The following is a 15,000-nucleotide window of genomic DNA, read 5'->3' as shown; positions in this document are numbered from 1 at the left end:
GGTGATGAGGAGAGGAGGGAGGGAGAGAGGAGGAGGGTTGTTTGAAGGTGATGAGGAGAGGAGGGAGGGAGAGAGGAGGATGGGGGTGGGGGTGATGAGGAGAGGAGGGAGGGAGAGAGGAGGATGGGGGTGGGGGTGATGAGGAGAGGAGGGAGGGAGAGAGGAGGATGGGGGTGGGGGTGATGAGGAGAGGAGGGAGGGAGAGAGGAGGATGGGGGTGGGGTGATGAGGAGAGGAGGATGGGGGTGGGGGTGATGAGGAGAGGAGGGAGGGGAGAGAGGAGGAGGGGGTGGGGGTGATGAGGAGAGGAGGGAGGGAGAGAGGAGGATGGGGGTGGGGTGATGAGGAGAGGAGGATGGGGGGTGGGGGTGATGAGGAGAGGAGGAGGGGGGGTGGGGGTGATGAGGAGAGGAGGAGGGGGGGTGGGGGTGTTATGTGGGAGGCTTTTATTCCCAAATTCTAAGAACTGTAGGCCGGATGATGTCTCGCCGCAGTCCGAGTACAGCGAAATGCATTTATGATTAAATCTAGGCTATTGACTTTCTCTTTCTCTCCTTTCTCTCCTTTCTTTCTTCTCCCGCTTTCTGTCGCTCTCTCTCTCTTTTTCTTTTCGTTGATTTTGATCTTTGTTTTATCCCTCCTTTCTTTTACTCGTTTGTGTGTGTGTGTGTGTGTGTGTGTGTGTGTGTGTGTGTGTGTGTGTGTGTGTGTGTGTGTGTGTGTGTGTGTGTGTGTGTGTGTGTGTGTGTGTGTGTGTGTGTGTGTGTGTCCCTTTCATTTTTCTTTCTGTCAAATCTTCCCTCTTTTTCCATTTTTTATTCTCCTTCACCCTTTACACTTTTTTCCATCTTACTCCAATTTTATTTCTGATTTTTTCACGATTTCCTTTTAACAATTTTCCTACAATTAAATTTTAACGATTTTCTCACAACTTCATTTTAACAATTTTCCCACAAGTTCCTTTTTCGTACGATTTCCTCACTATTCCTATATTTTTTCTCCTTCATTTTTCTCTTTTCATTTAATTAATTTCCATTTTCTATCGCTAACTTATCCCATCTCATCCCTTCTGTAACGTCTTCATACTTTCATTACATTACATCTCTTTCTCTTTCCTTCCGTTTTCTCCTATCTCTACCATTCTCATATCTCCTTGTCTCTAAATATCCATCCTCTCCTTTCCATCTTTATTCACCTCCCTTCCCTCCCTTTCCTACTCTCATCTTCATCTCCCATTTTCTTCTACCTCTGTCCCTTTTCATCTTTCTTTTCTCCTTCCCTCTCCCAGTTGTTCTCTCTTTTCTAATATTTTTTATCTTTTTTTTTGTCTTCATAATGCTTCACCATTATTAGCCTCCAAGCTGTTCCCTCTTTACTGTTTTGTTTTTCTCCTATCTTCTTCTCCCGATGATTCTCTTCTTTCTCCTTGCTTATCTCATCTCCCCCCCTTCTCCTTCCTCTTTTTTCCACCTTTTTTACTGTAAAGCTTGTCCCTTTTTCTTTTTGTTCGTCTACGTCCTTCTTCCTTCTCTTCCTTCTCCTTCATCCTTCCTCCCTCCCTCCCTCTTTCTCTCTTCTCCATTCCTCTTCATCCCTGTTCCCTTTTTACGTCTTCAATTTTCTTGTCCATCTTCCTTTCTACTTCCCTCTTCTCCTTTCTCCTATCTACTCCACCATTCTTCCTGCCCTCTGTCTTTCTCCTATCTACCTATTCCTTCTCCCTCTCCACTCTATTCCCATCTCCCTTCTCTTTTCCTCTTTTCTCCATCCTCTTCCTCTCCTCTTCATCCATCTCCCATATCTCTTCTCCTAAACCTCTCCGTCTTTCTCCCATCCCCCTCCTCCCTCTTCCTTTCTTCTTCATTTTCCTCTCTCTTCCTCCCCTTTCCCTCCACCTTCTTCCTCTGTACTCCATCTACATAATTCTATATAATAATCATATAAAAATAAAAATATAAATATAATTCTATATAATAATGATATAAAAATATAAGAAATAATAATAAATAATAATACATAATTCCCATTTTCCTTCTCCCTCTTCTTCTCTCCAACCTCCTCTCGTCCACTTCCTCCTTCCTTCACATCTCTCTTCCCGCTTTCTCTCCATCTTTTTTTTTTTATCTCTCTCTTTTTTCCTCTTCTCTCCATCCTCCTCCCTTCTGCCTCCCCCTTCTTCCTCTCCTCTCCATCCATCTCCCATCTTTCTCCTCTCCATGAATCTCCCATCTTTCTCCTCTCTTTTCCTCTCCTCTCCATCCTTCTCCTATCTACCGCTTGTTTCTTCCTCTACTCCATTATTCTCCCAACTTAACCCCTTCTCCCTCTCCTCCCCATCCCTTTACCTCCTCTCCCTCTCCTCTCCATCCTTCCCTTAACCTTTTCCCCCTCTCCTCTACATCCTCCCCTTTTCCTCTTCCCCCTCTCCTCCCCATCCTCCCCTTTTCCACTTCCCCTCCTCCTTCCCTCCTCGCAAGGAAGCAGGAGCACTCGCAAGGAACACCGACAGACAGACATACAGGCAGACTTTGACACCCTCCCCCCCCCCCCGCCTCCCCAGAAACCTTCCTAAGATGGATTTTCTCGTTTAAGACGTTATTCATTCACTCGCGTCCTGACTCACGGCGGCACTCATCTGTCAAGACTGTCGTTAAAGCCGGGGTTGTGAGTGGAGGCGGGAGGGAAAGGGGATGAAGGGAGGAGGAAGGAGGTGGGAGGGAAGGGGATAAAGGGAGGGAAAAGGAGGCGGGAGGGAAAGGGGATGAAGGGAGGAGAAAGGAGGTGGGAGGGAAGGGGGATAAAGGGAGGAGAAAGGAGGTGGGAGGGAAGGGGATAAAGGGAGGAGGAAGGAGGTGGGAGGGAAAGGGGATGAAGGGAGGAGAAATGAGGTGGGAGGGAAAGGGGTAGAAGGGAGGAGATAGGAGGTGGGAGGGAAAGGGGATAAAGGGAGGAGAAATGAGGTGGGAGAGAAAGGGGATAAAAGGAGAGACAGTGGAAAGGGGAGGAGAGAGAAGGGAAAATGAAGTGGGGGAAAGGAGGGACAGTCGAGAGGGAAGGGGAATAGAAGGGGGAGAAAAGGGGAAAGGAAGAGGGAGGGAAAGGGATAAGAAGAGATAGAAAGCGAAAGGAAGTGGGAAGGACGAAAGGGAGGAGGTAGGAAGGGAGAGGAGATCGGAGGGAAGAGAGGGGGAGGGGAGGAGAAATGAGGGAAAGTGGAAAGGGTAAAGGTGAGAAAGAGGAATTGTAAAGGGAGAGGAAAGATACGGGAGAGTAAGGGGAAGAGGGTGGAAAGGAGAGATTAGTGGGCGGAGAGGGGGGGGGGTACCGCATGGGAAGAAAGGTGGGAGGAGACGGTAAAAGGAAGAAGGGGGGAGAGGGGTTAGGAAGTAGGTGGGCAGAGAGGAGAGGAAAAGGAAAGGAAAAGGAGGAATAAAGTCGAAGTGAGGAGGAAAGAGGGTGTGAAGGCAAGAGGAAGAATGAGTGAGAGAGAAGAGAGGAAGTGGAAGCAGAAAGGCAAAGAAAAAGGAAGAGGGAAGGGGGGAAGAAAATAGGGTGGATGAAATTGAAAGAACGAAAGAAAATTGAAAATAAAAAAATAAAAAACACACAAACATTCAAACAAACAAAGGCGGAAGCAAACAGAGTGGATGAGATTAATAGAACAAAAAATATATATAAAAAAGATCATAAAGATTACACAAACATTCAAACAAACAAACGGGGAAGGAAACAGAGTGGATGAGATTTAAAAAAAAAAATAAATAAAAAAAAATAAATAAATAAAATAAAAAAATAAAAAGCACACAAACACTCAAACAAACAAACAAAACAGCGAAAGCGCCACGGACCCGAGCCCCTGCATCCCCGCTTTTGGCAAAGGGATTTCACACCAGCAAGAAGATTCATAACTTCCCTAAAGACTTGCATAACGTCGCTAAGATTCGCTTAACGTCTTCAGCCCAAAACTGTCACTACCACTCAACGTCGCTAATCCGATAAATGCACTCGACCTTATGGCCCGGGGGCATAGAAGCCGTTTTAGCGCGTCGTCGTCCGTGCGGTAGAGAGTGTTGTGTTTGGGCCTCTCGGCGGCATCTTCTTAGTAAGATTTATTCCTTAGGAGACGGAGCGGGAACGCCATCGCTCTTCGTCGCCGTTCGCCGTTCCTTGCGGGTTGGAGGGGGGTTAGAGGGGGTTGGGGGGTTAGAAGGGGGTTGGAGAGGGTTAGAAGGGGGTTGAGAGGGGGTTGGAGGGCTACTAGGGAGGGGGGGAAGAAGGTGTTGGAGGGAATTGCAAAGGTTTGACGAAGACAGTGTGGGGAAGGAAAAGGTTAGATTGAAGGAGAGAGAGAGAGAGAGAGAGAGAGAGAGAGAGAGAGAGAGAGAGAGAGAGAGAGAGAGAGAGAGAGAGAGAGAGAGAGAGAGAGGGAGGGAGAGAAACAGACAAGAGAGAGAGAGAGGGGGGGAGGGAGAAACAGACAAAAGAGAAAGACAGAGACAGAGACAGATTAAGAAAAAGAGAAAATATGTGTCGACAAGCATCAAAAAATCACATAATTGTATCCACGTACTTCCACGTATGTACACACGTGTGCGCGCATGTACGCCCCTCACCGCACGAGGATCCAGTTAACGATGCCATCACTGAAGACATTAGAGAAAGCCTGAAGGAAACCACTTTAGATCTCAGAAATTTTATCCCAAAGTTATCCAAGCGTCTCGAACATTAGCCTCTACCACGACCATGAGCGGAAGGAAGGGTAGAGTGAGGGAGGGAAAGGCAGGGATGGAAAGGGGAGAAAGGAAAGGGGAAAGGAGGGGAAGGAGAGGGGAGTGAGGGAGAGGAAAGGAGAGAAAGGAAAGGGGATAGAGGAGAGGAAAGGAGAGAAAGGTAAGGGGATAGAGGCAGACCATGAGCGGAAGGAAGGGTAGAGTGAGGGAGGGAAAGGCAGGGAGGGAAAGGGGAGAAAGGAAAGGGGAAAGGAGGGGAAGGAGAGGGGAGTGAGGGAGAGGAAAGGAGGGAAAGGAAAGGGGATAGAGGAGAGGAAAGGAGAGAAAGGTAAGGGGATAGAGGCAGACCATGAGCGGAAGAGAGGGTAGAGTGAGGGAGGGAAAGGCAGGGAGGAAAAGGGGAGAAAGGAAAGGGGAGTGAGGGCGGGGAAGGAGAGGGGAGTGAGAGAGAGGAAAGGAGGGAAAGGAAAGGGGATAGAGGAGAGGAAAGGAGAGAAAGGTAAGGGGATAGAGGCAGAAGACCATGAGCGGAAGGAAGGGTAGAGTGAGGGAGGGAAAGGCAGGGATGGAAAGGGGAGAAAGGAAAGGGGAAAGGAGGGAAAGGAGAGGGGAGTGAGGGAGAGGAAAGGAGAGAAAAGAAAAGTAGATGGAGAGGAAAAGAGGGAGAGCTTAGGGGGGAAAGGAAAGGTGATAGATAGAGGGGAGTGGAGGGAAAGGAGAGGGGAAATAAAGGGAGAGGGAAGGGAAAGCAGTGAAAGGAAAGGGGAGTAAGGGAGGGGAAAGGAGGGAAATGAAAAGGAAATAGAGGGAAATAAAAGCAGGGAAAGGGAAAAGGAAAAGAGGGAAAGGCAGGGATGGAAAGGGGAGAAAGGGAAAGGAGATAGAGGGAGAGGAAAGGAGGGGAAGGAATAGGGGATAGAGGAAAGAGGAGAAAGGAAAGGGGATAGAGGGACGGCAAAGAGGAGATAGGAAAGGGGACAGAGGGAGAGGAAAGGAGAGAAAGAAAAGGGGATAGAGACAGAAAAAAGGAGAGAAAGGAAAAGAAAGAAGGGGTAGAGGAAAGGCGAGAAGGATAATGGCCTGGGCTGAGGGTAAACGCGGGAAGAATAGAAGGGAAGGAGGAAAACTGTGATTGAGAACAAATCATATGCAGATTGGAAATCAATCTGGAGCACGTTTCAATCATCTTCGTAAAGATTTGGCAACGAAGATGGTGAGAGAGAAAGAGAGAGGAAGAGAGAGAGAGAGAGAGAGAGAGAGAGAGAGAGAGAGAGAGAGAGAGAGAGAGAGAGAGAGAGAGAGAGAGAGAAAGTGGGAGAGAAAGAGGGAAAGAAAGAGAGAGAGAGAGAAGAAAAAAAGAAAGAGAGAGAGAAGAAAGAAAGAGAGAGAAGGGAAGAGAGAGAGAGAGAGAGAGAGGCAGACAGACAGATGAATAGACAGGCAGACAGAGAAACAAAACCAGATAAAAAAAAGAAAGAAAAGGAGAGGCAATGCCAGACGAGAATGGAACTAATGAGAAGACAAAAGTGAAATGGAATATGATGAGCAAAGTGCAAATTGGCTCATTAGTCGTATAGCTATAGAGAAGGGATAGCAAGGTATAGTTGAAAATGCTAGAACTTTATTGATAGGCCAGGACTAGATCAAAAGGAATATGCCAGTATGCTAACAAAGCCCCCATCGGTTCTGTAAAGAGCTTACATTGCAATACTGCACATAATTACGGGAACAACCATTACAGAATCATTAATTATTGTTTGAGAGAGTGAGCTGGATAGTCTGTCTGTTTGTCTGTGTGTTCGTCTTCATATGTATTGATGTCAGAGTTTTTATTTATCTACCTATTTGCCTGTACTGTCCAAGTGTCCGTCCGCATATATGGTTATCTGTCTGTTTATCTGTCTATCTTTTTGTCTGTCTGTTTGTTGCAGCTCTTTCTGTCTCTGTGTGTGTAACTCTCCCTCTCGCTTTCATCCTTGCTTTCTCCTTTTTTCACTCTCCAACTATCTTCGAACTCCTTTCCTCTCTTTTTCCCATCTTCTCCCCACATCGACCTACCTCCCCACCCTATTCACCCACTCCCTCCACCTTTCTCTCCTCCACCTATCTTCCCTCCCTTCCCCTCACCTCCTCCTACCCTCCACCCATCCCCCTCCCTTCTCACCTTCTCCTCCACCCATTTTCTCTCCCTTCTCCTTACCTTCCCCTACCCTCCACCCATCTCCCCTCCCTTCTAACCTCCTCCTACCCTCCACCTATCTTCCCTCCCTTCCCCGCACCCTCCCCCACCCTCCACCCACCTCCCCTCCCCTCCCTTCTCCTTACCTTCCCCCACCCTCTACCCATCTCCCCTCCCTTCTTACCTTCTCCTACCCTCCACCCATCTTTTCCCCCTTTCCCTCCTCCTCCCCTACCCTCCCCACACTTCCCCTCCCTTCTCTACTTCCCTCTCCCTCCCATCTCCCCTCCCTTCTCCTCTACTTCCCTCTCCCTCCCATCTCCCCTCCCTTCTCCTCTACTTCCCTCTCCCTCCTATCTCCCCTCCCTTCTCACCTTCTCCTACCCACCACCCATTTTCTCTCCCTTCCCCTCCCCCTCCCCCACCCTTCCCCCACCCTCCCCCCACTCTCACCTCCCCAGCCTCTACTTTCAGCCTCTCATAATCAAATTCCTCCTCCTTCCGCAGACGGCAAGTACCACATGACTCCCGAAGGTGACCTGCACGTCCTGGAAGTGGGTCCCCAAGACGGACTCTCCAGGTACCAGTGTCGGACCCTCCACACGCTGACGGGGCGGGCACAGCTCTCCCATACCCCGGCCAGGATCATTGTCACGGGTAAGTTTGTGTGTTTGTTCGCGTAGGGGGAGGCTTTGTGGGGGGTAGGAGGGTAGGGTGTTGTGGGGGAGGGGAGGGGGTTGGTGTATCTACTGGTGTATGTTCAACTTTAAGTCTCCAGTTGTTTTTGTTTTCTTTCCTGTTTATACGAGAAGAATAGACAGCACACGCTACATGTTGAAAGTGTACGGAGTGAGTTTTTATTACTTTTCTCTAAGTAGCGTTACCTTACAATGACAAAAGGTGGTATACTTTGAACTTAGACACGCCTGCATACACCGAAGGTAGGTCAGGACTAAACATCAGACTGACGCACCATATTATATTTTACATTTCTTTTATACCGAACAAACAAGTAAGAATTATATATGCACAAACAAAGCCCAACAAAAGCTAGACAATCAAGATCAAAACAAACAAGTAAATCAAACAAAGCTGCGCTCCCTCTCCTATTCTGATCAGCCAGAAAGCGTTGACATATGAAAACAATCCGGCGCTTAGTTGCCATAGTTTGCCAGCGACCTTGACAATGGCAATGCGGGCGGGTGCCTCCCCCCCCCCCTCTCCCGCTTCCCCATTAGCCCCCCAACATTACCTTCTACACTCTGATCTCCTTCTATTTAGTTAATTTATTCCTTGCTCTACTTACACCATTTCCCCCAGTTATCTTTTATCCAATTCCTCGTTTCTCTCTCTCCCCCCACTTCCCTTTCTCCTCACTTTCTTTATTTCCCCCGTTCTCTTTCTCTCCCTGTACCTTATCACTCAATTTTCCTGTGCCCTTTTCCATCCATTTCACCGTATTTCTACACTTCCAATTGCCCATCTCTCTCCCCCATTTTCTTCTTTCCATTTCCTAATCCCCATTTCCCTCGCCCATTTCCCTCTCCCTTTCTCCTTCCCCCATTTCCCTCTTCCTCTCACCTTCCCCCATCTCCCTCTTCCCCTTTCCTGTCCAAACTTTTTCCCCCATTTCCCTCTTCCTTTTCCCTACCCACATCTCCCCCCTATTTCCCTCTTCTTCTCTCCTTCCCCATCTCCCTCCTTCATTTCCCTCTTCCCATTCTCTCCCATAATCTCACTCTTTTCCCCATTTCCCTCACCTATTTTTTCTCTTCTTCTCTCCTTTCTCATATCCCTCCCAAATTTCCGTGCCTCCCTCCCCCATTTCTTGCCCCAACCCCTTCCCCTATTTCCCTCTTACCTTTCACTATCCCAATCGCCCTTCTCCATTTCCCTCCGCCTCTCTCCTTCCCGCATCTTATTCCTCCATTTTCCTCTTCCTCTCTCCTTCCCCATCTTCCTCTCTCCTTCCCCATCTTCCTCCTCCGTTTTCCCTCATCCTCTCTCTTTTCCCCATCTCCCTCCTCCATTTTCCTCTTACTCTCTCCTTTCCCCATTTTTCCTCCTCCTCTCTCCTTCCCCCATCTCCCTCCTCCACTTTTCTCTTCCTCTCTGCTTCCTTCTATCTCCCTCCTCCATTTTCCTCTTACTCTCTCCTTCCCCCATTTTTCCTCCTCCTCTCTCCTTCCCCAATCCCCCTCCTCCATTTTCCCCTTCCTCTCTCCTTCCCCCATCTTCCTCCTCCGTTTTCCACTTCTTCTCTCCTTCCCCCATCTTCCTCCTCCATTTTTCCTCATCCTCTCCCCTTCCCCCATCTCCCTCCTCCATTTTCCTCTTCCTCTCTCCTTCCCCCATTTTTCCTCGTCCTCTCTCCTTCCCCCATCTCCCTCCTCCATTTTCCTCTTCCTCTCTCCTTCCCCCATCTTCCTCCTCCATTTTTCCTCCTCTCTCCTTCCCCCATCTCCCTCCTCCATTTTCCTCTTCCGTCCTCCTTCCCCCATTTTTCCTCCTCCTCTCTCCTTCCCCCATATCCCTCCTCGATTTTCCTCTTCCTCTCTCCTTCCCGCATCTCCCTCCTCCATTTTCCTCTTCCTCTCTCCTTCCCCTATCTCCCTCCTTCATTTCCCTCTACCCCTCTCCTTCCCCCATATCCCTCCTCGATTTTCCTCTTCCTCTCTCCTTCCCGCATCTCCCTCCTCCATTTTTCTCTTCCTCTCTGCTTCCTTCTATCTCCCTCCTCCATTTTCCTCTTCCTCTCTCCTTCCCCCATTATTCCTCTTCCTCTCTACTTCCCCCATCTTCCTCCTCAATTTTCCTCTTCCTCTCCCCTCCCCCCATCTCCCTCCCCATCCCCCATTGCCTTACGCATCTGTCCCACCATGAATATATAGAGAGAAAGGGAGATGCGGCGCCTTTGTGTCGCTTTTATTAACTCGACTGAACCTTTAAAAAAGAGGAAAAAAAAACTTTCATAAAAATAATAACATTATTTTTTTTTTCTTTTTCTTTTTTGATGTTGGGAAATATTCTTGTGCGGTTTTCATCTACATGCAAAAACTATAAGACTATGTATTTTTTTACATTTTTGGAGGGAATATTATTTCTGGCTTTATATACTTGGGATTTTCATTTTTTTTTATTCATTATCATATTTCCAATAATCTATTCATATACCTGACATTTTTTCACTTATATATTTTTTTTCATAATCGATATCAGGTTTCATGAGAAGCGCTCAGGCTCTTGAATAAGCTAACAGGGACGGAATTAAACCAGAGATATTTGATACGAGGAAGGAGAAATTATGATAAAGATCGTAAGAAATAGGAAGATGACAGAGAAAACACGAGGAAAAAAAAAGGGTGACGATGCTCTTTCACACTCAGGATTCTCATGAAACAGCTGATCATGAATTCCTTTTGAAACGTGATTAAGAATAGATCAACGCGTGAGACTAAAGGTGCAATGAGACGCAGTTGTTAAGGGAAGGAGTAAGCTGTGACGTTTCGACTCTTGCTAGCCCCATCTTCAGGCGCCAAGAGAATAAGGGGTTTTTAATTGAATTATTTTTTAATCGAAGTTTTTTTTCCTATCCTTTGATTTCAACTTTTGGTCTTTCTTGATTATTTTTATTGCTCCTTTGTTTTCAATTTATTTTACTCTGCTGTTTTCCTTTTCTTTCACATCGTCATTTTCTTACATATATCATTTATTTCTTATATATTTATTTCTCTATTCTTAGTTGCTGTTTTTTCTCACTTTTTCCCTCCTTCTACACTTTTCGTGATTATCATTCTACTAATTATCATCATTATCAGGGTAAAGCATTCATCATGATCATTTTTCGTCTATTTCTTCTTCCTTCTCCTCCTTTTACTCCACTGCTACTTTCTCTCCGTTTGTTTCTTCTATTTCTTCTTCTTTCTTTTCTATTCCCTTCCTCTTCCTTCCCATCTCTCCTTCTGTATAGTTATCGATAAGCTTTGTATTAAGGAAATTATTTTTCACAAATTCTTCTCGTCTTTTTATTATAATTATTATTATTATTATTATTATTATTTTGTTTCCATTCGATCACTTCTATGATAAATAATTCTAATCAACTTTGATTTATTCTTTTTATCATACTCTCTTTTTAATACTGTGGAAACTTTTACAATTGAATCATATTTTTTACCTTTTACTCTTTTTTTATTATTATTATTACCCTCTGATTTAATATCCTTCTTCCAGTTTATTTTTTAATTTTTATTTTTCTCCTCCTCATTTTCTTTTTTATCACCTTTATTTCATTTCGTTATTCATCATCGTTATCATCCTAACATTATTTTCTTTTACCATCCTTATTATATTTTTATTATACATCATTATTATCATCCTCCTCCTATTTTTTCTCATTATCCCCATTTTATTCCTCTTATTTTTTTTCTTATTATCCCCATTTTATTCCTCTTATTTTTTCTTATTATCCCCATTTTATTCCTCTTATTTTTTCTTATTATTATCCTCATTTTATTCCTCTTATTTGTTCTTATTATCCCCATTTTATTCCTCTTATTTTTTCTTATTATCCCCATGTTATTCCTCTTATTTTTTTCTTATTATCCCCATTTTATTCCTCTTATTTTTTCTTATCATCCTCATTTTATTCCTCTTATTTTTCCTTATTATCCCCACTTTATTCCTCTTATTTTTTCTTGATGTCCCCATTTTATTCCTCTTATTAGTTCTTATTATGCCCATTTTCTTCCTCTTAATTTTCTTTATTATCCCCATTTTATACCTCTTATTACTTCTTATTATCCCCACTTTATTCCTCTTATTAGTTCTTATTATCCCCACTTTATTCCTCTTATTTTTTATTATCCCCATTTTATTCCTCTTATTTTTACTTATTATCCCCACTTTATTCCTCTTATTTTTTCTTATTATCCCCACTTTATTCCTCTTATTTTTTCTTATTACCCCTTTTTATTCCTCTATTTTTTTCTTATTATCCCCATTTTATTCCTCTTATTAGTTCTTATTATCCCCACTTTATTCCTCTTATTTTTTCTTATTATCCTCACTTTATTCCTCTTATTTTTTCTTATTATCCCCACTTTATTCCTCTTATTTTTTCTTATTATCCCCACTTTATTCCTCTTATTTTTTCTTATTATCCCCACTTTATTCCTCTTATTTTTTCTTATTATCCTCACTTTATTCCTCTTATTTTTTCTTATTATCCCCACTTTATTCCTCTTATTTCTTCTTATTATCCCCACTTTATTCCTCTTATTTTTTCTTATTATCCCCACTTTATTCCTCTTATTTTTTCTTATTATCCCCACTTTATTCCTCTTATTTTTTCTTATTATCCCCATTTTATTCCTCTTATTTTTTCTTATTATCCCCACTTTATTCCTCTTATTTTTCCTTATTATCCCCACTTTATTCCTCTTATTTGTTCTTATTATCCCCACTTTATTCCTCTTATTTTTTCTTATTATCCCCATTTTATTCCTCTTATATTTTCTTATTATCCCCATTTTATTACTCTCATTATCCCCACTTTATTCCTCTTATTACTTCTTATTATCCCCACTTTATTCCTCTTATTTTTCCTTATTATCCCCACTTTATTCCTCTTATTTTCTCTTATTATCCCCATTTTATTCGAGCCCCTTTCATCACGGCGCTATCTCCGCACGCAGCACATTAGTCCTCGGCGCCGCCTCTTGACTCGAGAACATATTTCCTGACAACATCGCTGACGGCGTTAGACTCCCTTTTATATTTCGCGCTGACTTCGCAGGTTCCTTCCCGCGATCCCCTGGGGTGCTGACCCGCGATAAACCTATTTCTGTCCCCTCGACGCATGCCTCCTCTAGGTGATCCTGTGTGAAAACAAGGTCGAATCGAGGGATAAACAGGACGGCGATGCTTTTCGTGAGTGAGTGTATGGGCGAATGTGGATAGAGAGATATAAATAATGATAAAGGTTCTGAGTGATTTTGATTCGGAAGAGTGATAATGATGATGATGATGATGGTGAAAATAGTAATAGTAATGATGACAATAATAAAAAGGATGATAACACCAATGATAATGATAATCATGATGATAGTAGCATTGATGATAATAGTAATAATGAGGAGGAGGAGGATATTAGAAATAATAATAATGATCATATTAATAATAATGATAATAATGATATTATTAATGATGATTAGAATGATAAGAATAAGAATAAGAATAAGAATGATAATAACAATGATAATAATAATGATAAAAAGGGTTCACTCTTCTCTTTGAAATGTAAACTTGGTGACATAAGTAATGTGATAAAATATGGTTCTTTTTTTATCCCTACTGCGTGTAATTCTATTCGTGTCGTTTTATTGCTTTTTTTTTCTTGGTTAGGAGAAGGACTTGTAATATAAGTACTAGGTTTATGTAGTTTATTATTATTATTATTATTATTATTATTTCAGTGGCATTTCCTTTATAAGGTACACACTTCTGCTTTCCAATCTACTCTCCTTTACTCTACTCTTCTCTACTCTCTTTCACACCGCACTGCTTTACTCCAGATGGCCACGCTTTAGAACTTTACTTAGTGGCTTTATCGAACGCTTCACGCTCACTTCACAAAGGAGTTTAGTGTTACACTTTCATTTTGTATGTCTGTCACTAACACTTCGACCCGCTCCTTCAAAACTGCTTACGTCACCACTTGCTATACTTTCTATTCCTCTTCTTCCCCCTCCTTAAACTCCTCATCCTCCTCCTTTTCCTTCTCTTCCTCCTCATCTTTCTCCTCCATCTTCTTATTTTTTCTCTGTTTACCTCTTCCTCCTCCTTCCCTGCCCCTGCCTCTCCTCCTCCTCGTCCTTTTCCACCAATTTTTTTTTTTTTTTTTTTTTTACTCTTCTTCTCTCTGATTTTTCCTTCGCCTTCCTCTTCTTCTCCCTCTTCTTTTTTTTTCTTTCTCCTCCTCTTCTTCTTTCTCTTCCTCCCCCGCCTTCTCCACCTCTTCCTTCTCCTCCTTCTTTTCCTCCTCCTCCTTCTCCTCCTCATCATCATCATCATCAACCTTCTCCTCCTCCTCTTCCACCTCCTCCACTACCTCCCCCTCCCCTTCCCATCCTTCTCCCTGCTCTCCTTCCCCCTTCCTCCTCTCCCCCCTTCCCCCACCCCTCCATATAAGGCGTGGAGCCATGGCGGCCGAGAGGTAGGAAGAGATCTTTGGTTATAAATAATGCCATAAAAATCTCCGGGAAGGCAAAGTGGCTCATATTGATTCAGCGGAAGTGGTGGATTTAGAAAGAGGGGAAGGGGGGGAGGAGGAGATGATAGGGGATGGGGGAGGGGGTGGTGATAAGGGGTAGGAGGTGAGGCGTGAATAAAGTCTTGTTGACAGGGTGTTTCTTTTTTTTCTTTTTTTTTTTTTTTTTTGTAACTGTTTTTTTTTTTCGTTTTGTTGGCTTTTTTCTTTATTTCTTTTTTGTAACCGATTTTTTTTTTTTTTTTTTTTTTTTTTTTTTTTTTTTTTTTTTTTTGCTGGCTTCTTTTTTTGTATTAGATTTTTTTCTCGTTTTAGTTTTGGTGTTCTTTCTTTTTCTTTTTATATTTTTTTCTTTTTGTAGTTTTTAGTAATATTGGTGGTGTAGATTTCCTAAGGGAATTGTTCTTATTCTATCCGTCTTTTGTGTTGTTCTTTTTTAGATGAAACAGGAGGTTGGTTTTCATTAGGATTTTATTTTCATTTTTTCTCCTTTTTTGTTCTTTTAGGCAACACACGTATGTCATATGATCAATGCACGCACATATGCACACACAAAACGCAAACATCAGACACACACACACAAACGTACATCCTTCACATACTAAATACCCTTAAATAAGCACGCGCACACGCATACACACTTTCACACACACACACACAAAACAACACAACACACGCTCAAACGCACATTCATCGCACTCAAACTCCTCACACTTAAACACACCCTCACACCCACACACACACACTAACACACACACGTATAATTCACAAGATGCTGCATAAGTAATGAAATATCCAAGATATCTTTCATGGCCCGTGGG

At 43.4% G+C, this 15,000-nt stretch overlaps 1 protein-coding gene across 5 annotated transcripts in view; it reads left to right on the top strand.

The window, feature by feature from the left end:
- The window catches only part of LOC113821770 (cell adhesion molecule Dscam1), a 518,182-nt gene that overhangs the window by 280,152 nt on the left and 223,030 nt on the right, over positions 1-15,000 (top strand). For all 5 annotated transcript variants that reach the window (XR_011398248.1, XM_070116694.1, XM_070116692.1 and 2 more), the window contains exon 5: positions 7,417-7,566. Coding sequence is in view for 4 of the 5 variants with exons in the window: in XM_070116694.1 (XP_069972795.1) it covers positions 7,417-7,566 (150 nt within the window). In the remaining variant the exon portion in view is untranslated. The remainder of the gene's footprint in view (positions 1-7,416; positions 7,567-15,000) is intronic.

This window comes from Penaeus vannamei, chromosome 39 (genome assembly GCF_042767895.1).
Source record: "Penaeus vannamei isolate JL-2024 chromosome 39, ASM4276789v1, whole genome shotgun sequence".
Taxonomy (NCBI): domain Eukaryota; kingdom Metazoa; phylum Arthropoda; class Malacostraca; order Decapoda; family Penaeidae; genus Penaeus; species Penaeus vannamei.
The sequence above is the reverse complement of the archived record's forward strand: the minus strand, read 5'-3'. Positions and strand labels throughout refer to the sequence as shown.